We start from the raw sequence: 24,429 nt of genomic DNA, 5'->3' as shown, positions 1-24,429 counted from the left end.
ATGGCTGCCTTTTGTTTCACATTTTTCTCACTACATTTGCACATTATTCATTTCATTTTCATCAACTCCTTCACTGACACACAGCATTGGAATCCGTACCAGCAAAATCACACACGAGTTCTACATCTTGGCATTGAGCTTCAGAAAGATATCGCACCTAAAATTTCCTACATTTCTTTCAGTTTTCGTTTATGAAAACAGGTTTTCAAATGAACCAGATTAAAAGGCAGCAAAGCAGCAGCACCGGGAATTACACACACACACACACACACACACACACACACACACACACACACCCAGCTAACTGGGCCACTGTGGGTGCTCCCAGCTTCCGCCTTCCCCTCCCCCACGAGGTGCTCTGAAGGTCAAGCAGGGATGGAGCATCCAAAGCCCCCCCCCCTGCAGGCAGCAGTCTTCTCTACCAACTTCTCCACGCTGGTTCACCTGAGGAAACTGGCCAGGGAGCGGGCAGGGTTGAGTGAGGAATTATGTGGACTGAGGAGAGATGTGAAATATGAATAAATGAACGCACGCATTTGCAGACCTCTGCTCCCCAGGGGAACTGCTGTCAGAACATTACCTGGCAGGATTATTAGATCTTTATTTTCAGTATTAAACCGCATGCATGCACCCAGTCACTGTGGACAAGAGTGACATCACTGGGGCACCTGGGTGGCTCAGTAGGTTAAGCGCCGCACTCTTGATTTCAGTTCAGGTCATAATCTCAGAGTCGTGAGATCGAGCCCCGCGTTTGGCTCTGCTCTGCCCTGAGCCTGAGTGTGGAGCCTGCTTGGGATTCTCTCTCTTCCTCCCTCTCTGCCCCTTCCCTGCTTGCGCTCTCTCGCTCTAAATAAATAAAGAAGAAAAAAAGAGGAACATCACTGACGTGCCCCTGCCATCAAGGCATTTCTCAACTTTTTCTACATCGTGACAGGTGATGGTGGGAATTCTCTGAAATTCCCAGGTGACCAGCCTGGGAGCTCCAGCCACCTTAGGCCCTGCCCAGCTGGCCCTAGAAGCCTGAGACCAGTAGCTTGAGGCAAACTACTATGAAGCTCTAGGGAATAAAACTCAAGCCACTGGTGAACATTTTCTCCGGGGCAGGTGGCGGGGGGGGGGGGTGGGGGGGGCACTCTGATTGACACTATGAACTTACACCCACCTCAAGCACAGCAAAGGCATTGGATACACTGAACTGCATTGACGCAGTATCGGTGGCCTTATATTGTATAAGTGGGTTTTCGTTCTACAATTCAGAGTAGGCTCCCCTTGTTTGAGTCCCTTTAGTTTGCTACTAAACTGTTTTTTAAAATAAAAATGTAAATGCTGAGCAAATTACTCAAGTATCACAAGTCCGTCAACACAAAATTACGGTAACCCACGTGACATTGCCAAGTTTATTTTCACGCACATGTTAAAAGAGGTAGGAAATGTGTGATTTTGTAAAGCACACCCTGGAAAATGAGGCACCATTTCTGAATGGGGTTGTATTTCTCAGTACATTTATACAGTACTGGAAACCCACGTCAACTTTCCAAAGGACAGCTTTCTACAGAGCACAGCGCAGCCACAACGGGCTCTCCAGCCGAGTCTACCACAGTCCACAACTGCATGGTGCTGGACTGTGCTGAGGAAGGGAGACACAGGCCAACTCCGATCCCACTTTGCCATTCAGTGGCGCTAAGTACCAAGAAACAGAAATAAAAGCCAAACAGACTGAGCAGCGTTGAATATTTAATGAACTCATGTAGCGTAAAACAACACAAATGTGTGTCATTTTAAAACTTTACTGTGAAGAATTAGGGTTTTTGCATTGTATTAATGGTAACTGGTTTAATAAGTAAAAATGTTTATCGAAAAACAAAATCCCAATGAAATTATAAGTAAAATTACTTTTATTTTCATAAATAAAAAGGTAACGCATTATACAAACAACACTTTTGTTGGCGGTCATTATCCAGTTTAAATGAAGGACGAAAGTATACGCAACACTTAACACAAAGTTACACCCTCTACAACCTTCATGCAGCTGCTTGACGTGTCAACTTCCCAAATTTCCAACGTCACTTCAAAGAAGATATATAATGGGGTATTTTAGTCACAAAGTGTCACTTTTGCTCAGTCAACACAATATTTCTTACTTGCTCATGTCGAAGTTGCCAATTATTGATTTAAAGTAATACCAGTATTTCCTGCATTTTACAAAAGCACTGAACATATGACATGTTTTCATTCCATATATGGTAGTATAACCCCCAAGTGTCAATGTGAAAATTTAGCAACTAGGTTAATGAGTACTAGAGTACCCAAGATAAACAGGTCCTACGAGGCCGAGAAGAACAAGCTGGCACAAGTTTAAAGTTTTGTCCATAAATGGCAAACAGCAACCAGACGAGTGATTTTGTAGTGTTACATAATATACAGTGAAATTTCATTAAAGTATGTTTCTGTAGACAGCAAAATAAAGTTAAAAGTCCAGTTATTACTCCACTTATTCTAGAAACTGCAGTTTCAAATATTAAATGGTATACAGTAGTTATTAGCATTTCCGTATATTAAAAAAAACTCTGATTCTTTGTAGTTTTCAAGAGTGAAAACTACAACTTAAGTAATTCTTTGCACACAATACTGATTCAGACAGGAATAATCTCTTTATTCTTCACCATGAAATGTTTATTCCTATTTTAACACCTTATGCAGATTTCACTTATCTGTCACAGGGCTACCACGTGGAGTCAATGGTTTACCTACATAAGTGTTGAGCAGAGTGCCGGGCACGTAGTAAGCTCTCAATATACACTATTTCTATTAAGTGAACCAATCTGTCATTTGTAATAGGAAAATTAGCTAACGCCCCAGAAGAATAATCAAAAAAGATAATACTACAGACGTGTGACTTTTGTTAAAGCAGCATGCATCCACTATTTCCCAAGTTTGTGTACACGCTAAACTGTTTCAAATATTACAAGCTGATTTTAAGTTCATACTATATGTTTGCTCTTGTTTTTGCTATGGCCTTTGGCCTAAAGCAGTACGATTCTGATAGGATGTGTAAATTAGAAGACCATATAGAAATAACGCACACTGAAATCAGTAACGAAGGCATCTTACCGTAACTTCTGTGACCAAAAAGTAGAGTTAGCAGTGTAATTCAGGACAACCTATCTCGCTTAGGTTTGATGTTTTTTCTTTACATCGTGAAATACCTGACTTCTGCAAAAACGTTTCATTGTGTTCTCTCACATGGGAACATGAAGAGCTGTCACAAAGTTCTGTCCTCGAAGTAAAAAACCCATTAGAAAAAGTACTTGTAAAAATCACTGTAGGTTTATTGAAGCTGAAATAAAGTGCAGGGCTACCAGAACAGAAGTTCTTAAATGGTCTCAAAATACCTATAAACACTGATTTTTTGGAACAAATTATAGCTTCTTACAAATGGAAGGGATCTGAAGAGAACACAAGTCTGTGTGACAACATAATGGTAAGAGGAAGAAAACTGTTAAAAACCAACTCCTGTCATTCTTCTGGTATCAGGTAAGAGGAAGGAAAATAAAACTTTTTGTGTGTGAAGACAGAAAAACATACCTGATGCCACGTGTTTCTGGCCTAGATTAACCTGAAACTTACTACAACCCAGACTTTGAAGAAAAAAAAGCCCAACCCCCAAATACGCCCTTGAGGGGCACAGTAAAATCTTTTACATGTTGTCCTGATTAAAAAGGGTTTGGAAACAAAGCATGAAACATCTCTACTCTATTAAAAATCAAGAACAAATAAACTGAAGGCAGATTCCCTCCGAATGTACTAAATCATTCTACGGGCTTCAGAGAAAACCTTTTAAGAAATACGGACTGAAGTCCCAGGGTTTATCTTATCTACTATAGAGAAATTCGTAGTGCACATTTTATCAGTGTATTTTAGGAGATGGAACATCCCGTGTCCTTCTGAGGTCTGGTATCTGGTTCTCTGACAGGCTTCACTGCTTCTTCTGCTTTGGGTTTGGTCTAGGGAGAAAAACACAGTTTTAAGTACATAATAAACTAAGATTTGGAAAACAAACACTAGATCTTTTCCACCTTAGATTTTTCATTTTTATTTATCTTTACTTTTAATTTTTTTTATGTTTATTTTATTTTTGAGAGAGAGAGACAGAGACAGAGCGTGAGCGGGGGAGGGGGAAACACAGAATCCAAGGCAGGCTCCAGGCTCTGAGCCAGCAGTACAGAGTCCGACACGGGGCTCGAACTCACGAACCGTGAGATCCTGACCCGAGCCACAGTCGGACGCTTGACTGACTGAGCCACCCAGGCGCCCCCACCTTAGGCTTTTTAAAGATGTTGTATTAAATTACCCAACGCTGAAATTAACAAAGCTTTTCCAAATGCTACATATCAATTCAATTTAAGAAGTAATCAGAAAGCAACGCTTCAGTGAAGATGAAAACCTAGGCAGGCAAACATCAAGCTAATGGTGCTTGCACTCTTTCTGAGGACAGAGAAACTGAGTGATGAGTCTATGCATGTGGAACTCGTAAGTGTGAAAATATCTCAGGACAGGAACAGGCTACTTCTTATCGCATTATTTTAGAGGCTGACCAGGATAAAAAGACAGTCATTTTAAGTACTAATGGTTTCAGAATGGGTAGGAAATTATATAAAAACCCAATGTCAAGGAAGGAGCTATGGCTGCAAATTAATTCCCATTCCCTATTTTTCACAGACCCCTCCTCTTCGGGCAGTCAGACCATAAATTTCCCACTTAATCTCATCTTTGATTTAGTACGCCAACATGTACTTAGATATAAATGAATAAAAGCAGCCTTATTTTACCCCTGGATGATTTCATGGAACGTTGAAATAAGGTCAAATCTTCAAATGACCTGCAGCAGCTAAATCAAAAACAGTATATTGCTATAGCAATATAAACATGGATAAACCATCCATCCTTAGACTTCTCCTCCCACACTGTTCCTAAAGGAGGCTCTGATAAGTTGTAAAAAGGCAAGATAATGCGTTGAAAACAGCCTCAATTATGTAAGAAATCAGAAGATAATTAAGGCCTAGAGATGGAATCTCTGACACAATTCAACAACACACATCACACCAACACTGCAGTTAGCTAACTTAACATTTAGACAAAGATACATATGTGTATATATCTAGATCTACTTAAGTAGAGAAAAATAACAAAATGCTAACTCTGAATTCTCTTTTTAAACCTCTGTGAACAAACGGAAAAAAGCCAGTCTCGTACACTGTCATCCTTGGGTCTTTTGGTGAGATCAAACGAGGCCAGCGTTTCCGGTGTCCATTGTGCACTTGTCGGAGGGAATTCAAAAGGTACAGGCTCTACGAGACCGTAATTTGCTTTGAGTTCCAGCTGTGGGGCTTCTGTTGGAATTTTTTGAAAGTAACTGCAAAAAGCAATTTAAACAGCAATTCATTCATTCATTAACTACTTGAGCGGCTATTGTGTTCAAGGCCCTGTGCGAGAAAGAGACCATTTAATATAGGACAGAGAAGATTCTCCTGCCTCATGCGGCGTGCATGAGTAGATGAGACAGTCAGGAAACCTGTCCCCTACAATGCAACGTAACAGAAGCTCTGACGGACATCGCATGCCGTGAGAACATGCTGTCGGGGGAAGAGGGCGGTTCAGGAATGCTTTCCAAAACGGGTGAGGCAAGTTATACTAGGCATATTTGACGAAGTAAAAGGGCTCGGTATGACCAGGTGCGGCAATGTTAAGGGGCAGACTGTAAAGAGAAAAAACAGGGACAAAACAGATTCTACCCATCTACATAGATGGTCATCTGCAGTTTGAACAATGCTGACCTCACAGTGGAAAACTGCTTGACAGGACTAGGCAGGATGGACAGAAAACCCATTTCCCTGCTTTACAGGTGGCTGTGAGCAGGGCGGGATGCCCACGTGAGAGCAGCAGAGAAGCTCCATATAGAGAAGCTCCATATAACTCGCAGGGAAGAAACACCAGGGAAAGGAAGAAGAGAAAACTGAGACACTGTAAGTGAGCTCTTTGTTAATAACCTACGATAAAATTGTAACATCTGCTTTTATATGTATCAGAAGCAGGATATTGTAACATCTGCTTTTATATGTATCAGAAGCAGGATGAAGTGAGGCCCAACAGGAGGGAACTTTACCACCAATTTAAAGAGAAAATTCGAGTTGAGTGCAATGTGACACAAAGTGGGGCAGAGACTAACTGGGAGGCTGTGACAACAGTATTGCTATTTAAACGCTGTGACTGTAGATACACACACTAGCATTCGTACTGCCAAAACACCAAGCTGTACTCACATGAACCCATTCTCTCTCTGACACTTCTCTAGGGTGTTCGTCACAAGATTTCCGAGCTTCCGAAAGAACAAGTGTCCTGAGGGTCTGACCGTTGGCCCAGGTCCCTTGGTTTCTCCATATTCTTTGCACAGTACTTCTGCCTTTGCATAAACTGCAGGTGAAAGGGATATAAAATCATCTGCTTATTGTTTATACTAAGGAAGCTATAAGTCAGAGATGATAGCAACTTTTCTGCTCCTTACCTAGTGTGACAGCGATACCAGTAATAGAGTAAGGGAAGGGGGCTGTTTTCTACATGTTTTCTGGTTTTTGAAACGTTGTTTCTCTCTCTCCAGTTCCTCACTTGAGTTCCCATCCTCTTTCATGAACTCAGCCAAAATCTCTTTTAACTGCCTATTTCTTTCATGATAAAACTTCTGTGTTTAAGAAGGGCGTTAATATTCTGGCAGCAATACTTACATTTTTCTGCTTCTTGGAGAGACCGGATTGCTTCGCCACATTTATCACTAGCCAACAAAGTCTGACCATGATAACAGTAAGCCTGATAAAGAAACAAATTCTTATTCATTCTCTCCCCAAACGATGCCTTCTGCTATCATTGTTTTATAAATGCATCAGATGAAGTGGACCTTCGTCCACTGTTTGAATATCAATGCCATCCCTTACATTTCTTTACTTGAATAAGCTTCCCCCAATCTCTGCTAGTATAAAACAAGTGGGATTATGTCACGCTTTGAACCAAACTAACCTTCCAACCATGGGGTGAGAGGAAAAAGGATTTTCTTTTAACATATGTATATTTTTATTTTGGAGAGAGAACGTGAGTGGGGGAGAGGAGCAGAGGGATAGAAAGAGAATTCCAATCCCAAGCAGGCTCCGTGCTCAGCGTGGAGCCCAACGCGGGGCTCGATTCAAGGATCCTGGGCTGGGATCATGACCTGAGCCAAAATCAAGAGCTGGATCCTTAACCAACTGAGCCACCCAGACGCCCCGCAAAATTTAGTGTTTGTGCTTTTTTCTTTTTTTAAGATTTATTTATTTAAAAAAAAAAAAATTTTTTTTTTTAACGTTTATTTATTTTTGAGACAGAGAGAGACAGAGCATGAACGGGGGAGGGTCAGAGAGAGAGGGAGACACAGAATCGGAAGCAGGCTCCAGGCTCTGAGCTGTCCGCAGAGAGCCTGACGCGGGGCTCGAACTCACGGGCTGCGAGATCATGCCCTGAGCCGAAGTCGGACACTCAACCGACTGAGCCACCCAGGCGCCCCAAGATTTATTTATTTTTGAGTGAGAGCGCAAGCAGGGAAGGGACAGAGAAAGAGGGGGACAGGAGACCTGAAGTGGGCTCTTCCATGACAGCAGCGAGCCCAAGGCACGGCTAGAACTCACGAACCACAAGGTCATGACCTGAGCCAACATCAGACTCTCAACCAACTGAGCCACCTGGGAGCCCCAAAAGTACTTTTCAATAATGAAATTGGTTTTTAAGATTTGGGCACTGCAGATAAAGGAGGGAAATTACTGTGCTAATGCAGAGGGATAGGGAGGGAGGATTCTAAGGTTAATAATAACTAAACAGGTTTCAAGAGAAAGGTTATTAGCCTGAAAAAGAACATGCTCACTCTAAATGTCTGTATCAAACCCAAGCATTGCACATGGTCCAACGCTGTATGCCGGAAAACAGATCCCAAGGTAGAAGAAATAAAAGTATCTACCCGGGTCTGAAAAAGGTGTTTGATTATCTCTCACAAGATATTCTAACCAACAAACAAGTAAGTTTGTTTGGTGGGTGGAAGAAACTGGTAAGTAACTTCTAAAAGAGTGCTTATTAAGGTTTCTTCACAGACTGAGGGTATATGTCATGTGGTATGCCTTAAGATCAGGATCAGTAAATACCTTCTTCAATGTATAAGATGAAAGGAGAGAATTCTCATTAAGTATACAGAAGGTTCCAGCTTAAAAGTGGGTTTGAGGGGCACCTGGGTGCTTCAGTTGGTTAAGCGTCCAATTCTTGGTCTCAGCTCAGGGCAAGATCTCATGGTTTGGCTTGGTGCTGACACATGGAGCCTGCTTGGGGTTCTCTCTCCCTCTCTCTCTGCCCCTCCCCCACTTATTTTCTCCCTCTCTCTCTCAAGATAAAAAAGTAAACTTTATAAATATAGACATAAATATATTTATATATTAATTTTATATTTACATAAACACACATAAATATATAAATAAAATAAATAAACTTTAAAAAGAAGTGGGTTTTAGGGGGCCTGCCTTAGTTGGTTAAGCATTCAACTTTGGTTCAGGTCATGATCTTGCAGTTTGTGAGTTCGAGCCCCGTGTAAGGCTCTGCTGACAGCTCGGAGCCTGGAGCCTGCTTCCGATTCTGTCTCCCTCTCTTTCTGCCCCACCCCTGCTCACACTCTCTCTCTCTCAAAAATAAATAAAAATTAAAGAAATAATAATAAATAATAATAAAAAGTGGGTTTGAATCAAATAGTAATTCCATCACTATAACCCAGTGCTACAATTCTCCGTCGTCTCTTTCTACCCACCTCAGCTCACAAGAGTTGCACTGGCTGTCGGTAAACATTGGACAGCTTTCCATTATTTATGCAATGCTAATTTACAAAATGACAGACCTAGCAAGCACGGGGCTAGAAAGACAGTAAATTGACACTGGTTTTCAGGTTATCAGTACTTACATAAGCCGTGTAGAAACACATTTTCAAGTGAAGATATTTTCTCCATTTAGCAGAGTATGCAGGCTCCAAACTGGATAAAGCATGATCTAAAGTTACATTTTAAAAAGCAAAATATAATTTCACCCCGATTCACTAGAAGATTTTTAGTTCATGTGTTCAGATGCTAAAAGCAGAATGCCATTCAAGTCTAAAACTCAAGCATTTACATATTTTCTAAAAAAAACTTTGCTTTAAAGTGATTTTCCCGTAACTACACTTTAACTACATAATAAGACTGTTTGAATACCCTGTCACCTCCTTTGATAGGTAATGCAACTTAGGCTTAAAATAATGATAAAAATAGAACTTTAAGAAAAATATAAATTACACTGTTACACTTTTTCCTTTCGTTATATAATATAGCAAACTGCATAGTGTGGTAACCCCAGTCAGCAGCAGACACTCTCCTTCCTGGTCCATCGCCCCAGGCTGAACCTTCCCTAACACGCACATTCACATCCTGCCAACTTCTCTCTCATCCATTTGTCCTCTGCTCCCTACTTCTCTGTTTTGTCAAAGCTTCTGTCCCTTCCTCCACAGACTACGATCCCTTCTTCCTTAACACTAAGTGGAGTCAGCCTTCACCTCACAAGCCCATTTCTCATCCTGCAATTATAGGGATCTTTTTTTTTTAAATTTTTTTTTTTTAACGTTTTTATTTATTTTTGAGACAGAGAGAGACAGAGCATGAACAGGGGAGGAGCAGAGAGAGAGGGAGACACAGAATCTGAAACAGGCTCCAGGCTCTGAGCTGTCAGCACAGAGCCCGACGCGGGGCTTGAACTCATGGACCGTGAGATCATGGCCTGAGCCGAAGTCGGACGCTTAACCGACCAAGCCACCCAGGCGCCCCTCTTTTTTTTTTTTTAAACATTTTGTTTATTTTTGAAAGAGTACAAGTGGGGGAGGGGCAGAGACAGGGGGACAGAGAATCCAATACGGGCTCTGTGCTGAGAGCAGTGAGCCTGATGTGGGGCTTGAACTCAGGAACTGTGAGATCATGACCTGAGCTGAAGTTGGAGGCTCAACCAACTGTGTCACCCAGGTGCCCCTATAGAGCTTTTCTAAATTCAAATCCAATCAAAACAGATTTGCTTTATACCTTTTCACAGGTCCCCATGATCTACCAAATAAAAGCCAAACTTCTAAGGCTACAAACCAATTCATGATCTCACACGTGCAAACTTTCCTAACTTTTTCTCCTATCACTCATCCTGTGCCTCAGCTAAGAGCATCTGTTTAAAGGTCCCAGAATGTGCCAAATTCTTTCTTATCTCTGTACATACTATATAGAATGTTCTACTTTTCCCATATGCTGAAGCTTCCTAGCAAACTCAAAACTTCTATTTATATTTCAAAATAAGGCCCAAACACCACCTTCTCATAGAAAGCCTCCTCTAGCATGCCTGGATCCTTGAGGTTTTCATTTCACTGCTGTAGTCACATCTTATCTTATGCTATTATAATGTGGTTACAGGTTTGTTTCCTTCCCTAGATGTGACTCTGTCTATATACTGATCTTTGTATAGCTAGCAACTAGAGTAGTAACCACCCCATAAACAAAAATAAATGCATGTTTCCTGAATAAGTGAATGAAAAGAATAACAGGCTACTGAGAAGACCTGAGTTCTAGTCCTAACTTCCCAGCCTGCTAACAGTTAAATTATAGGTTAGTTATATTAATTCTCTGGAGTTTGGTTTCATGACAACCATAAGGTTATTATAAAGACCCCAAAAAACTTCAAAACTAAAACACCTGTGTAATTATTACATATAACTGGTTAAGAACTGTAACACTGGCTTCTCCATTAACAGTTATGCAGCATATTAACCGTGAACAGCTCTCATTCTTTTGACCAAGATTAATAAAATAATGTAGACATTATTCCAGTTTTACAAATGAAGAAATAACCTAGAGAATCTTTTTGTTTTGCTTATTCCCTATTAAACCATGAGCTTAATCTGAACATCTAAAGACTAAAAATACAACAAGAGAATTATAAACTCACCAGCTTTTTGATAGAAGTTGGCCGTTTCATACGCCAGTGCAGCAATTAGGCCAGGCGCGTGTTTCAGTTCAATTGCTCGAGCGATTGTTACTGTCACCAAAGCACAGCAAAGTGAACGCATAATTAAGTTCACTTGCATTCATACTAAGTTAACTGTAATGGCAAAAGCCATCCCAACAATCTATTTGGCATTTTAACACAATTTGTCAAGAATTTTAACATGAAAAGTAAGTTACAGAAAGTGCAAACAGAAACAGAAAACACTAATAAGCTTGCTGGTTCTGACACTATTTCTTTAAATCACTAGCTAATTACTAGATCACAAAAAACTACTACTACAAAGTAGCATGTCAGAGGAAAACGAATCCCTCCAGGGCACTGGAATTTGAAAGAAAAACAAAAACCCTACAAAGTTTCTTTGTTGCTTTTACAAGTCTTCATTTATTTCCTGACACTGAAAGGTGAAGAAAGGCAAGGCAAACAGTGGAAGAGAAAAAGAAATGAGCAAGGGAGATCAGGAAAAGAGGAGCTACATAATTCATCTGTTGCTGTCAGAAATGGCATGAAATTAAAATCCTTCTTAAAAGATCCATTAAACTGCAAGGCCTTTTCCTATAAACCATGCATGAAGGCAAATGCTGACAGTGAAATTATTCCTCACTAGAAATTTCTCAAGATGTGAAACTCAAATTCAGCTAATTCTGATTAAAAAGAATTAGATGCCAGTAGAGATTTCTTCAAAAAAAAAAAAAAAAAAAAAAGCAAAATCTTACAATATTTAGGATACCTTCTTGAGCTTCTGCCTGACACTGGACAACATAAGCTTCCAGGAGCCGTGCCTCTAAATCCCTCCCCTTCTCTACAGGTGTAATGAGCTTTGGGATATGACTTTCCTGAGAGAGAAAGAGAAACAAAAATAAAGAAGCCAAGTTTTATTTTAACCCAATTGTTACAGATAAACAAAATGGAAGTTATTAGACATTCAATTTGGGGATTTATCAGAAACTCAGGGGTATCTGGCTGGCAGCAGTAGAGCATGCAATCCCTGATCTCGGGGTTATGAGTTCAAGCGCCACAGTGTTTAAAATAAAAGTCTTGAAGGGGGAAAAAAAAAAAAAAAGAAAAATTCCGGACAGCAAAATTGTGTAAAGAGGAGCGATATTAAGCTTATAGAGAATAAAAGCTCCTGTATACCAAAACTTAGAGCTTCTCATAAACTTCTGCAAACTTTGGGCCAAAATACATAGCTTAGATATGCAGGTCGTATTTTCATCTTAGAAAATGTTTAACTGAAACAGTAACCAAAGTTCTCTTTTGCATGATGGCTAGAATTATTCACTCATTAATAATAGCAGAGTCTAAAGAAGTCTATAATTTAATAGATAACTCAGGATCACAGGTTTTTAATTACTGTAAAGACATTTTTTTTTTAATGTTTGTTTATTTTGAGAGCATGAGCTGGGGGGAGGGGGGATGGAGAGGGGGGAGAGAGATGGGGGAGGGAGAGGGAGGGAGAGGGAGGGAGGGAGGGGGGCAGAGAGAGAGAGAGAGAGAGAGAGAGAATGAATCCCAAGCAAGCTCTGCACTGTGTAGACGCAATGCTCAATCTCACAACCAAGAGAGAAATCAACATCTGGGTGCTTAACCAACTGAGCCACCCAGGCGCCCCCTGCATCCTATTTTATCATTAGAGAGCCCATCATTGGCCTCTGGAAGGCGTTCAGTAAATATCAGTTTAATTAGAATGAAGTGGGGGTAATCCTGATTACTAAATACATTAGTCTTTTCTCTAATTTCCATCACAGCTCCAGGCAATTTAATATAATGAGTGCAGGCTGACTGCCCTTCAACATTTTCACTGAGATACAGAGAATACACTCAGAAGTTCAGTTTTGCAGGACCATGACTATCCCGGCAACTGCTGCACCCAGATGGTAAGAACCATCATGTGTGTACTTTGTTTTCTCCTGTCTTTTCCAAAGAGACAGGTGATTACAGCTTGAGTTTTCCAATCGTAAAAGTCACTGATAGGGTGTGTGACTAGCTCAGTCAAAAGAACATGTGACTCTAGCAAGAGAGAGCACAAGCGAGGGAGACAGAGAGAAAGAAAGCAGCTCATGCAGGCTCCATGACCAATGCAAAGCTCGATGCAGGGCTCAATCCCAGTACACGGTGATCACAACCTGAACCAAAATCAAGAGTCAGACACTCCACCAACTGAACCACCCAGATGCCCTGAGCATGTGACTCTTGATCTTGCGGTCCTGAGTTCAAGCCCCACGTTGGGTACTGAGATTACTTAAACAAAAACTTTAAAAAATAAAAATAAAAAACAAAATTCACTGATGACTCTCTGAAATGAAGACATGTGAGATTCTGTAACTGGCTGCACTCATCAACAAAGTACTTAACGTAAGAAAAACAGGACATACAGTAGATTCTTTTTACATAGTGAAATAATTCTTTCCTCCGGCCCCCAAAGGAAGAAAATTTAATCAAAATTAAAGCATGAGGAATACATTTTACTGTCATATTACTTTACCTTTAAATGTTTAAAAATCCCCGCTGCAATTTTTAGGCTTCGATGGACTTCTTTTGCTTCATCTTCGGTTATGCTTAAAGACAGTGATTACATCAGTTAGAGGATGAATCCTGTTTCTTGTATTAAAACCAACAACTAGTGAATTAATCATAAAACCAAATTAGTCATTTGTTTCTCACCACTAGTCTCCCTTTTAAAAAATCTGATTTGACAATTAAAAAAGGAACAAATGCACATGAAAAATATCCAGAGAAGATACTACAAATTAAAAAAAAGAAAGACTCTATCTATAGGTCTAGTTTTTCCTTCCAGATAATGTTCTGTGCATTAAACAAGTTCAAAATATTCTACACTTGGTGCATGCACACACTTAAAAAAACGCACACACACAATATTCACTATTCTGCTCATTTTAATCATCTAAATTACTTTAGACATAATTTTACGACAGCACGTACAATTCAACTTTATTTTTTAAGATTTTATTTTTAAGTAATGTCTACACCCAACATGGGATTCTAATGCACAGCCCTGAGATCAAGAGTCACATGCTCTACTAAGCCAACCACGCGTCCTGACAATTCAACTTTATTTTGAAATAGCTGCATATTATACACATGTTCACATGTACCACAGCTCATAGTTGCCAGTTTCATATTGCTGACATCCACTTCTATTATAAAAACTGCATCTTATTTTATGTCACAATTCTTTAATCCTTCAAAACATTTTTCACATACTTATCTTTGTATTTCTTTTTCTAGGAGCTGCCTGTTCATGTCTTCACTTATTTTCAATTGATTTGTTGATCTTTTCCTTTCCTCTTTATTTTCCGTTACAAAAACAATTTGTCACATGCATTACGATTTTTTTGACCATCTGTCATTTGTTTTTAACTTTATTTATGGTACTTTTATGCAGTCCAATATTCAATTTTTTCCTTTTCTTGGTATAGGGTTTCATTTAGATAAGACCTCTGACAAGATTAATTTTTCTTTCCAACACTGGGCTCCATAATTCTGACACTTAAAACACTAACATTATGAGGCAACCTTGCAGTGAACAGAAGTGGTACTTTTTATCAGTAGCTTAGACTTTTTAATAATGAAACTCCACATACTTGAAAAAATAACACATATGCATATAACCCTCCCCTTTAGACTTACTTTTCTTTTCCAGCCAGTCTTGAAGCATATTTGGTATACCATAAAGCTACATTAAATCCCATGGATATTAATTCAAAAACAGCATCCTGCTGGGCACTAGAATTATAAACATGTTCATTAACTTCTGTCAATTACTGACACATCTCTGTATGAAGCCTATTGTACGTTGAACTCAAAATTATAAAAACTATATGCTAATTGGAAAAATGAAGAAAACAGTCCTTATGATTAATGACTAAAAACAATAGCCCACTATGTACTTCATGATAGTAAACATGTGAATAGTAGGTTCTCAAAGGTTACTGTACACAGAGTAGTTTTAAAAATATAAATTTGGGGGACTTAACTCCAGAGAATCAGAAAGTCTGAGAGGGGCCCAGAATCTACACTTTCAGTAAGTAACCAGTTGACTCTGGAGTGGGTGGTTCTTATACCACATTTTTAAAAAAATGGATTCAGAGGAGACACTGCTTCAGGCTAGAATGATTCAAGAAGGTTTCATGGTATAGACAGTCTCTGAATTGTGCCTTGAAAGATGGTGGGAAGGGAAGCAGAAGGACATCCCAGGTGAGGGAATGATGCTATTAAAGGCACAAGAAGGATCAACATTTTTCTGAGAGCAGTGACCCACCTAGCATGATGGAGCACATGGTTTGTAAAAAGAAATCAAGGAGGTCAAAAAGCCAAACAGAAGTGAAACTGGTAAAGACACTGAATGCCAAGCCTATCAGTACATGCACCACAAAGAAAAAGGTCTTAAAAACAAGCATATTCCTTCAGATTCTATTACTAAATAGGACACAAAGAAGATGACAAGGGCTTACTAAAGCAAATAAGGTAACGCCAATTTTTTAAATCACTATTGTTCTGAAAAGACCCTGGAAATTCTTCATCTGTCTCAAATGATGAAAACAGAAGCAATACCCTTATTTTATACACATAATACTAACATATAGAAAAATGAGCCAAAAAGAAACTAGAATTGTGATTCCACTTTGTTATTTTCTATTTAACTGTTGCCACCATCATTAAAGGAACAGAGAAAGGGAAGTTTTTTAGATTAAAAAAAAGGGGGAGTGTTATAAAACATTAGTCATTCAAAAATAACTTGTGATATCCTGTTTAACGTAACATACAAAATATTGACACTTTTTTTTTTAATGGAATGTTTCACAAATTCGTGTGTCATCCTTGAGCAAGGGCCATGCTGATCTCTGTACTGTTCCAATTTCAGTATATGTGCTGAAGTGAGCACTAAACAAAATTTATAATTTTTCTTTTTTTTAAAGTAAGCTCTAGGCCCAACGTGGGGCTTGAATTCATGACCCCAAGATCAAGAGTTGCACGCTCTACCAAATGAGCCAGCCAGCTCCCCCGCTCCATGAACAAACTCTTAAAACCGTTTTACCCCACTGAAAAAAAATTTAATGCACAGTTTAAAACCTTATTCTTTTCAGCATTCAGAACATTCAAATGAATTACATCTGGCGATCTAGTAGGCATATCTAATTTATTAGTTTACCTTTAAATAATAAGAGAGGTGCACCTGGGTGGCTCAGTTGCTTAAGCATCCAACTCTTGATTTTGGCTCAGGTCATGATCTGATGTGAAGAAGCAGGCATTCACACAGTACAAGACCTGACACAGCGCCTGAGTCCACACTCCTGCCACTGCCATGGCTGCCCTGGGCCCCTCAGCAATCTCCATTTCCTTCCCTTCTGCCTTTATACAGTTTTCTACAGCAAACTGAGATCAAGATAATATGGCCACTTAAACAACACAATGGTGCTAAAAAAAAAAAAAAAAAGTTCAATAAAAAATTAGCACCATTATGATCTGGTTCCTGTTATAAATAGATCTGTTCTGATTAGTTTCAAGAGTGTGATGAGAAAGTTTTGAGAGGAAATTTTTTAAAAGAGAAGAAACAGTGAAGAAAAATTAGGAAAAAAATAAAACTATGACTCAAAAGGGTATGGAGCTGGGGTAGAACCCGGGACAAATAGAAAGAGGTTGACCAAAGGTATCTGAAGTACCCATCAGAAAAGAAAACTAGATAAAAATCAAAATTCTGCTCTGCTTAAAGGTAGGCAAAAGATTTGGATTCCAAATTCCCAAACCATTCTTTGCATATTATTAATACAGCTAAGACTGTTGAATTCTGGGTAATATTTGTATGGATTGTCTCACAGATTTGATCCAGGAGAAATAATTTAGATTTTTACTTAATTGAGTATATTAAGAGTTCAGGTCAAACGTTTTTAACCAGCTTCCCGATAGGAGAAAATGCTGATCAGATCTATGTTCTATTTCTTCAGATACAGAGGCAATGGGTTAACCACTGGCCAAATAGTTACAAAAATGGCTTCCATTTAGTACTGTCCGCACTACCTACCTTGGAACCTGTCCTTGTAATGTATCAGTCCACTTGAAATTTTGAATATATCGTAACTTGCTTTCTTGGGTAGATTCATCCAAGGAATTTATGAAACCTATAAAAAGGTACAGCCTTTTAGTTTTAGAAGGAATATCAGGTATTCTGTTTAGAAACTTTTTTCAGATAATGACTTTTCCAGATACCTGTAGAAAAGACCTTGCCACCCCTCCCTTTTTAGATCTCACATCTCCTTCTAAGGTAACATAATATGAAATATGTACACATTTACTTTTCAAAACATTAGAAAGACCAATACTGCCCTTACATTCTCATGTTTCTGAAACCCAAATATACCAAAGAATACAGACTAGAAGACTAGACTATTCAGATTTGTAAAGTCTAAGAATTAAATGTGAACTTCCGCATAGTTGTTTTTCAAAAACTTTGAAGTTCCTATAAATAACTAACCTTGTAAAAGTGAAAAATAGGAATCTGCTGCGTTCTTCATCATTTCTGGATTACAGCTCAAATCAGTGAAGAGTTCAAGCAGTCGTGCTCTGGATGATCTCAAGTCACTTATGAGAGACAGAAAGAGTAAATTAAGTCATGAATTATGATGAATCTATGTTAAAGTGGATTAAAAGTTTCAATGGTAAAAGCTTTAAAATACCACACACACACCCACCCTACTCTAAGGTATGACTAAGAGTACACAGGAATGAATTTAATTAGTACTAACACTGGGGGTAAGTGAAATTTCTGGTAACAATTGTTTTAAAAGTTGTACTAAAATAAACTCAGTCCAATCCAAGGGGCAAGTCATGTATACAATTATGTAATAAAAATATACATTTTATATTTTAAAAAACATCAAAAGGGGCGCCTGGGTGGCTCAGTCGGGTGAGCGTCCGACTTCGGCTCAGGTCATGATCTCGCGGTCTGTGAGTTCGAGCCCCGCGTCGGGCTCTGTGCTGACGGCTCAGAGCCTGGAGCCTGCTTCGGATTCTGTGTCTCCCTCTCTCTCTGCCCCTCCCCTGCTCATGCTCTGTCTCTCTCTCTCTGTCAAAAATAAATAAAACATTAAAAAACATCAAAAAACACCGCCTGGGTGGCTCAGTTGGTTAAGCATCCGACTTCAGCTCAGGTCACGATCTTGTGGTTCTTGAGTTCAAGCCCCCTATCAGGCTCTGTGATGACAGCTCGGAGCCTGGAGCCTGGAGCCTGCTTCAGATTGTGTCTCCCTCTCTGCCCCTTCCCGCTCTCACTCTGTCTCTCTCAAAAATAAATAAACGTTAAAAAAAAATTTAAAAACATCAAATAAACACAGGCATTTAAGATGGGAGAAAGGAATCAAGAATTAGTAAATTAAATAGACCAGTTCACAATGCAAGTTTTCTGAAAAATAGAAATTTAACAATGTTTACGCAATTCTAGTATCTCCTTACTTTTCAAAACTAGACATGATCTCAATATACTTTATTAAGTAGGAAACCCTGTTTTTATTTCTTTTAAAGGACGATTTCTTTAAAAGTTTATTTATTTAACTTTGGGCAGGGGGAGTGGGGGGAGCAGAGAGAGGGAGAAAGAGAATCCCAAGCAAGCTTCACACTCAGCATGGCATCCAATGCAGGGCTTGATCTCACAACTGCAAGATCATGACCTGAGCTGGTATCAGAAGCCACCCAGGCGCCCCAAGTAGGAAACTCTACTTTTGAATTGCATTCTAGGGACACCTGGGTGGTTCAGTAGGTTAAGCGCCCAACTCTTGGTTTCGGCTCAGGTCATGATCTCTCACAGTTCATGGGTTCAAGCTCCACGCCATTTCCTTCTTGAAATCTCTTTTCCCTTTATTCTACTAACACAAAATATTCCAGGATTTCCTCTTATCTCTAGAAGTGCCTTCTTTTTTTTTTTTACATGTCCCCCCGCCCTCCCCCTTTTTTTTAAAGTGCTTATTTATTTTGAAAGAGACAGCCCAAGTGGGGAAGGGGCAGAGAAAGCGGGAGAGAGAATCCCAGGCAGATTCTGCACAGCCAGCGCAGAGCCCAACACGGGGCTCGAACCCACAAAACCCTGAACTGAAACCAAGAGTAGGAAGCTTAACCGACTGAGCCACCCATGCGCCCCGGACATGTCCCCTTTCTATTCCCACCTTCAACAATGTTTAGTCTTTGGCTTTTTGCTTTTCTCTCTGAGGTCTTAACTTTGTATCCAATTGGAGATCTACATCCACCAGATGCAGCTTGGTCAGGTTCCAGTTCCACATCTAATTTCAGAAGGTAACTTGCTTAGTGAGGGTTCAGAAATCGTATTAAAGGGACAATGACTGAAGACATTTGTATATAAATGACTAATGAAAGACTACACTTAAATTGTAAGCACTGAGGGACTAGGGACTGTATGTCCAGAACTTAAAAGGTGCCTAGGATAAAGCACGTACTCAAGGTTCTTTGTTGAGTGAAAGAATACTAACATTTAAAATATTTTAAGATTTACAAGAGGTGTGATGTAGCAGTGATGTTTAGAGGACAGTGCAGACTTGATCTTAAATGGTCTAGATGGAATGTTTACTCTTTGGTATCAGCTCCATGAAGGCTTATTCCAAGAAAGCATATACCAACAACTATATACAACTAACGAGAGATGGGATGGTCTACCTTACTAATGTGTCATTGTTGAGTTATTTAACTAGAAGCTAGGCAGGAGTAATTCCCAGACTAGGGGGGAAAAAAGAATTCTTAAGGCCTAGACTCAAATAGTTTGCTAGCTATTTCCAAGCAGGCACTCAATCATCATTTGCAACCCAGCTGAGTAAAGTTACGTTCACTTTAAAATTATAGAATTTCAGAAAAATGTACCTTATAAACATCTAATTTAGGCTGTTCATTTTACAGATGAATAATTAGACCCAAAGAAGTTAAGAGACTCATGCTACAGGTAAAACAGGTAAGCTGGGACCAGCCTCTGGGAGTCTAGGATCAGGGGTTGGCAAACTACAGCCTCTAACTTGTTTCTGTACTGCCCACCACTTGTGTTTGCAAAAATCAACAAAGAATATGCAACAGGGGAGCCTGGCTGGCTCAGTTGGTAGAGTATGCGATTCTTGATCTCGGGGTCATGAGTTCGAGCCCCACGTTGGGTGGAGAGGTTACTTAAGAAAAAAAATAAAAAACAGAAAGATTTTAAAAAGAATATGCAACAGCAGCTATATATGACCCCACAAAACCTAAAATGTTTACTATTTAGCTCTTGACAGAAAAAGTTTGATGACCTCTGATCTAGACTAATAAGCCAGTTTTCCCACCTTGTGCTCTAATTACTTTCCAGAAAAAGCAGCAACACTCTCAACTTTCCATTACTGGTGCCATCAAGGTCTTGATCGTCTAGGTTCTGTGTTTCATACAGACAGAATCCTTTTCAACTTCCCAGAGCAAATCAGATACCTGGCCAGTTTACTCCTCCTTTGAAGTATCTTTTGCATCTCTTTCTTTTGTTCCAAACTGCTCTACTCACTATCCCTAGAATAAAAGTGTTCCTGACAGAAATGCTTTTCTCTTGTCCCTTCTCACAATCTAAATCAAGTATCAGCAAACCTTTTCTATAATGTTTTGTGGGTCATAAAGTCTCTGCTGATATTACCACTCTGCTGTTATAGAGGAAAGCAGCCAAATGCAGCCAGAATAATATGTAAATAAATGGGGTGAGGGGACATGGCTCTGTTCCAATAAAACTTTATTTATAAAACAGGCAGTGGGACAAACCTACAGGACAGTTTGCCAACCCATGAACTGGCATATGATTTATTTAAACCCCAACTCAAGCCCTTTCTCCTATATGAACACCCTAAAGCCCATTCTAGGTCATCAGGATCTCTCCCTGATCAGAACTCCATGAATCTACTATCTGGCTAATTACCCAGATAGCTAATTAATCTACTACTGGCTAATTAACATCTATATATATTAACATCAATTTTGTGGAGTCTCTTGTACTTCTGTAACATGTAGCTTAACTCCTTCATTGTGATTGGTTTAGCCTCTCTGGGATTCACTGATCTAAAATTACGGACCACAGCTTAGATGACTGCCAAAGTTTAAATAATCTGTGATTTAAGTCTTCACACATTGTTTATAAGTTTAGAAGTCGTCTAAAGACAGGGACAATGTATTACATATTTCTGTATTGCCCGTTCAATACAGAACCTAAAAAAGTACCTTGTATCCAAAAGTGGCTCAATCAGTAGTTATTGAGATTAACTAAAACTAACCTGCATATTTTTGAAGCAGGAGGGCCAGCAGCTACACCATAGTAGTTAAAAGCGACAGGAGCTGTGGCTTTTAATGGGTTCCTATGAAACCAATGTGTCATTTTCTCCAGATGTTTCCTATAAACAAAAAAGGAAGTGTATAAAAATTAAACATAAAACATTTAATAACGTAAACAGTATAAAAATAATTAAAGGTTTACTAAAAACATATGCATATATTTTTAAAGTATATATATATATGAAGCATATGCATATATAAATAAAATGCTTTATTGACATGAGTGAATCTTGTTGTAATGTCTATTTATTGTACTCTATATTTTAGAGAGAGAGACTGCATGCAAGTGGGGGTAGTGGGAGAGAATCTTAAGCAGGCTTCAGGCTTAGCATGGAGCCCAATGCGGGGCTCGACCCCCTGACCCTGGGATCCTGAGCCAAAATCGAGAGTGGGACACTCAATCAACTGAGCCACCCAGGCGCCCCCTATTTATTGTAGTCTATGTTCAGATCAGGCCTGTAAAAACTTAGCACTTGGAAATTTGTCCACAGTTAATGGCCAATGTTAAATATACTGGAGCAGTAATGTTTAAATTTTAATGTGCTTTATAAAAGTCACCTTAGCATGGGGAGAAGGTGGGTCTTGTTAAAATGTTGATTCTAATTCAACAGTCTAGGGTAGGACCTGAGATGCCAATGCTACTGGTCCCCAGACCACCCTTTTGAATAGCAAAGTACTGGAATGTGGTTGGATAGATGCAAGTAGGGAGGTCACAGGACGAGACTGTAATTTACAAAACAGGTATAAATAATGACCTTTATTTTTATTTAGACTGCTAAGGTTAAAGTAAATAGGTTTTAAATGAACTATTTCCAACACAGTACTGCTTATGCCAATTAATTAGTTACAGCACATGTCTCTATGATAAATACCCTTTCCGTGAAATAGCTAATAAGCATCTGTATTTTCATTAAAAAAGAAAACCCACAATACTTGATCAATAACTTCCATTCTATAAAACCCAAAATATTTGAAAAACTACCTAAGTAAAATGCCAACTTAAAAAAATGAGGTTCCAGGGCACCTGGGTGGCTCAGCCGGTTAAGCATCTGACATCAGCTTAGGGAATAAACTCGTTGTTCATGGGTTGGAGCCCTGCATCGGGCTCTGTGCTGATGGCTCAGAGCCTGGAGCCTGCTTCAGATTCTGTGTTTCCCTCTCACTCTCTGCACCTCCCCCACTCATGCTCTGTCTTGCTCTCAAAAATAAAATAAAACATTAAAAAAAATTAAGTTCCACTCCTTTTTGGTAAAAAAAAACAAAAACAAAAACAAAAAAACAAGAACAAACAAAAAACAGCACGTCAGTGGCCTAAAAGTCCTTGGGTAGATAATGCAAATACAGAAGGCCTAACTGAACACTTAAATGTGGCGATTAGATTACCGGAACCAACAGACAAGAAATTCTGATAAGGTGTAATTAACTGCAAGACACTATACAATGTTGTTGGTTGACTTTTCTTACTAGGGAAAAATTTCCGTGGGCTGAACAGTATATGAAATACCTCCTTGAGCACCTCCCTTAAAATATTTACCTATTCACGACAAAACCAGATATTCAGTGCATTGTATGCTCAATGAAAAACTGAGCAAGTTCCCTTGCTCAAAACATTTAACGAGCTCCTTTAAAAATGTATATAAAACCCTCTAAACAATAGCCCCGTATACCAACTTTACAAGTAAATGAATACAGCATGTACGTGCATGTAAATCAAGCTTTCTGGAGGCAAAGGCACACAATACACTTGATTTTGTGACAGCAAATTGGCTAATACTCTTTTCAGGCGGCCTTCCACTGCCTGGATGAAAATGTCTGCAGTTCTGTGTATCTTTACTTCAGGAACGAAGAGGGTAAGTACTGTATTCTCGGCCCGGCCCCATCTTGCCCCTTTGGAGACCTGCCATTCCTGTTTTCAGGAACTCGGAGGGTGGATAGCACAGGGACACGCCCACCCGCAGGTGCAAGGGTACTCTCAGAGCCACCAGCAAAACGGCCGGTTAGACGCTGCCACCGCCACCGCCTTGGGTCACTGAAAGGAGACCCCCACTCGCGAGGCCCGGGCCCCCAGAGGAACCTACCTGAGCACCGCCCCCGAGCTCGGAGCGCCCACTTCCTGTTTACCACCCAGCCTCTTCCTCCCCAGCCCGTCCCGTAGAGGCTTGCGGCGACCTTGCGCAGGCGCCAACCCTCGGAGTCCCTCATCGGAACAGGCATTTTTGTGGAAAGCCGATGCTCTCCACCCGGGACAGGCGGGCGGACCACAGCGGAACAAGCGCCCATTTAGTGTGTAAGGTCCTCGGTTGCCAGTGGAGACGCGGGCAAAGGGATTCGGCGATACTGTCGAATACGAATACGATTTATTCGCAGAGCCAACATTCATTTTCTCCCTTTCAGTTGTTTCAAGGCAGTAGAAGACTTTTTTAGATCCCTATCCGGGAGTCTATGGAGACTGCAAAACGCGTGTAAAGGGCGGGGAGGTGACCCTATCGCTTGGGACTCCAGGTTAACGCCAGGGGTAGGGGTATTTCTGGGAAACGCCCATTCTCATGACAAACTTACTGGATTCGTCGGGAGTCTGTGCAGCAGTCCTCCTGATGGAAGAAAGGCAATGTCCGAGTCCGAAAACGAGACAGAGGGAGGCGGGGAGCTGAGGCTGCCGAACCAGGCCTGCGCAGAGCCGGAGTCACGTGGCCCGGGCCGCCATGACAGCTACCGAGGCGGCAGTGCTCGCCGCTTAGGGGCGGAGGCGCCGCGTGTCGCGGCCCCCTCAGAACTCTCCGTTCCTCAGCCCCGTCCTAGCTGCTCTTCCCCACTCTTTCTTCATGAGTTGCAGTTCTCTTCTCCCTAGAGGAAGAGAGGAGGCGGCCGGGCCTCGAAACCCGAGGAAGAAGGCCGCAATAGCGATGGCGGCCCTCGGGGGAGCGGGGCGGCCTCAACCTAACGCGGGGCGGGGCCTCG

The 24,429-nt window shown here is 40.3% G+C and overlaps 1 protein-coding gene and 1 pseudogene across 2 annotated transcripts; both read right to left on the bottom strand.

The window, feature by feature from the left end:
- Positions 1-1,877: 1,877 nt before the first annotated feature.
- BROX (BRO1 domain and CAAX motif containing) lies at positions 1,878-24,383 on the bottom strand. Of its 2 annotated transcripts, none has more exons than XM_042925364.1 (13): positions 24,031-24,383; positions 21,414-21,530; positions 17,615-17,721; positions 17,165-17,261; positions 14,773-14,868; positions 13,607-13,679; positions 11,852-11,957; positions 11,065-11,154; positions 9,017-9,102; positions 6,780-6,861; positions 6,321-6,471; positions 5,254-5,413; positions 1,878-4,004 (listed from the first exon to the last, which is right to left on the bottom strand). In XM_042925364.1, exons 2-13 carry the CDS (start codon positions 21,512-21,514, stop codon positions 3,918-3,920), a joined length of 1,236 nt encoding a protein of 411 aa, XP_042781298.1. In that variant the 5' UTR covers positions 21,515-21,530; positions 24,031-24,383; the 3' UTR covers positions 1,878-3,917. The 2 variants fall into 2 exon arrangements, with proteins under 2 accessions (XP_042781298.1, XP_042781300.1); XM_042925366.1 differs by lacking the exon at positions 24,031-24,383 and adding an exon at positions 23,550-23,608.
- LOC122212558 lies at positions 15,927-16,027 on the bottom strand (annotated as a pseudogene).
- Positions 24,384-24,429: the final 46 nt, after the last annotated feature.

Source organism: Panthera leo, chromosome F3, assembly GCF_018350215.1.
Source record: "Panthera leo isolate Ple1 chromosome F3, P.leo_Ple1_pat1.1, whole genome shotgun sequence".
NCBI lineage: Eukaryota > Metazoa > Chordata > Mammalia > Carnivora > Felidae > Panthera > Panthera leo.
Note: the sequence above shows the minus strand (reverse complement) of the source record. Positions and strands in the feature narration are given on the sequence as shown.

What these genes read in the sequence shown, in the direction of transcription:
- BROX (XM_042925364.1), bottom strand. Translation starts at nt 21,514, where the DNA reads ATGACACATTGGTTTCATAGGAACCCATTAAAAGCCACAGCTCCTGTC. An exon ending in TGTGTTTCTACACGGCTTAT is followed by an intron (nt 6,862 to 9,016) that starts GTAAGTACTGAT and finishes TTTCTTTATCAG; the next exon opens with GCTTACTGTTATCATGGTCA. An exon ending in AAAGACCCAAGGATGACAGT is followed by an intron (nt 4,005 to 5,253) that starts GTACGAGACTGG and finishes TTTTCTCCCTAG; the next exon opens with ACCAAACCCAAAGCAGAAGA.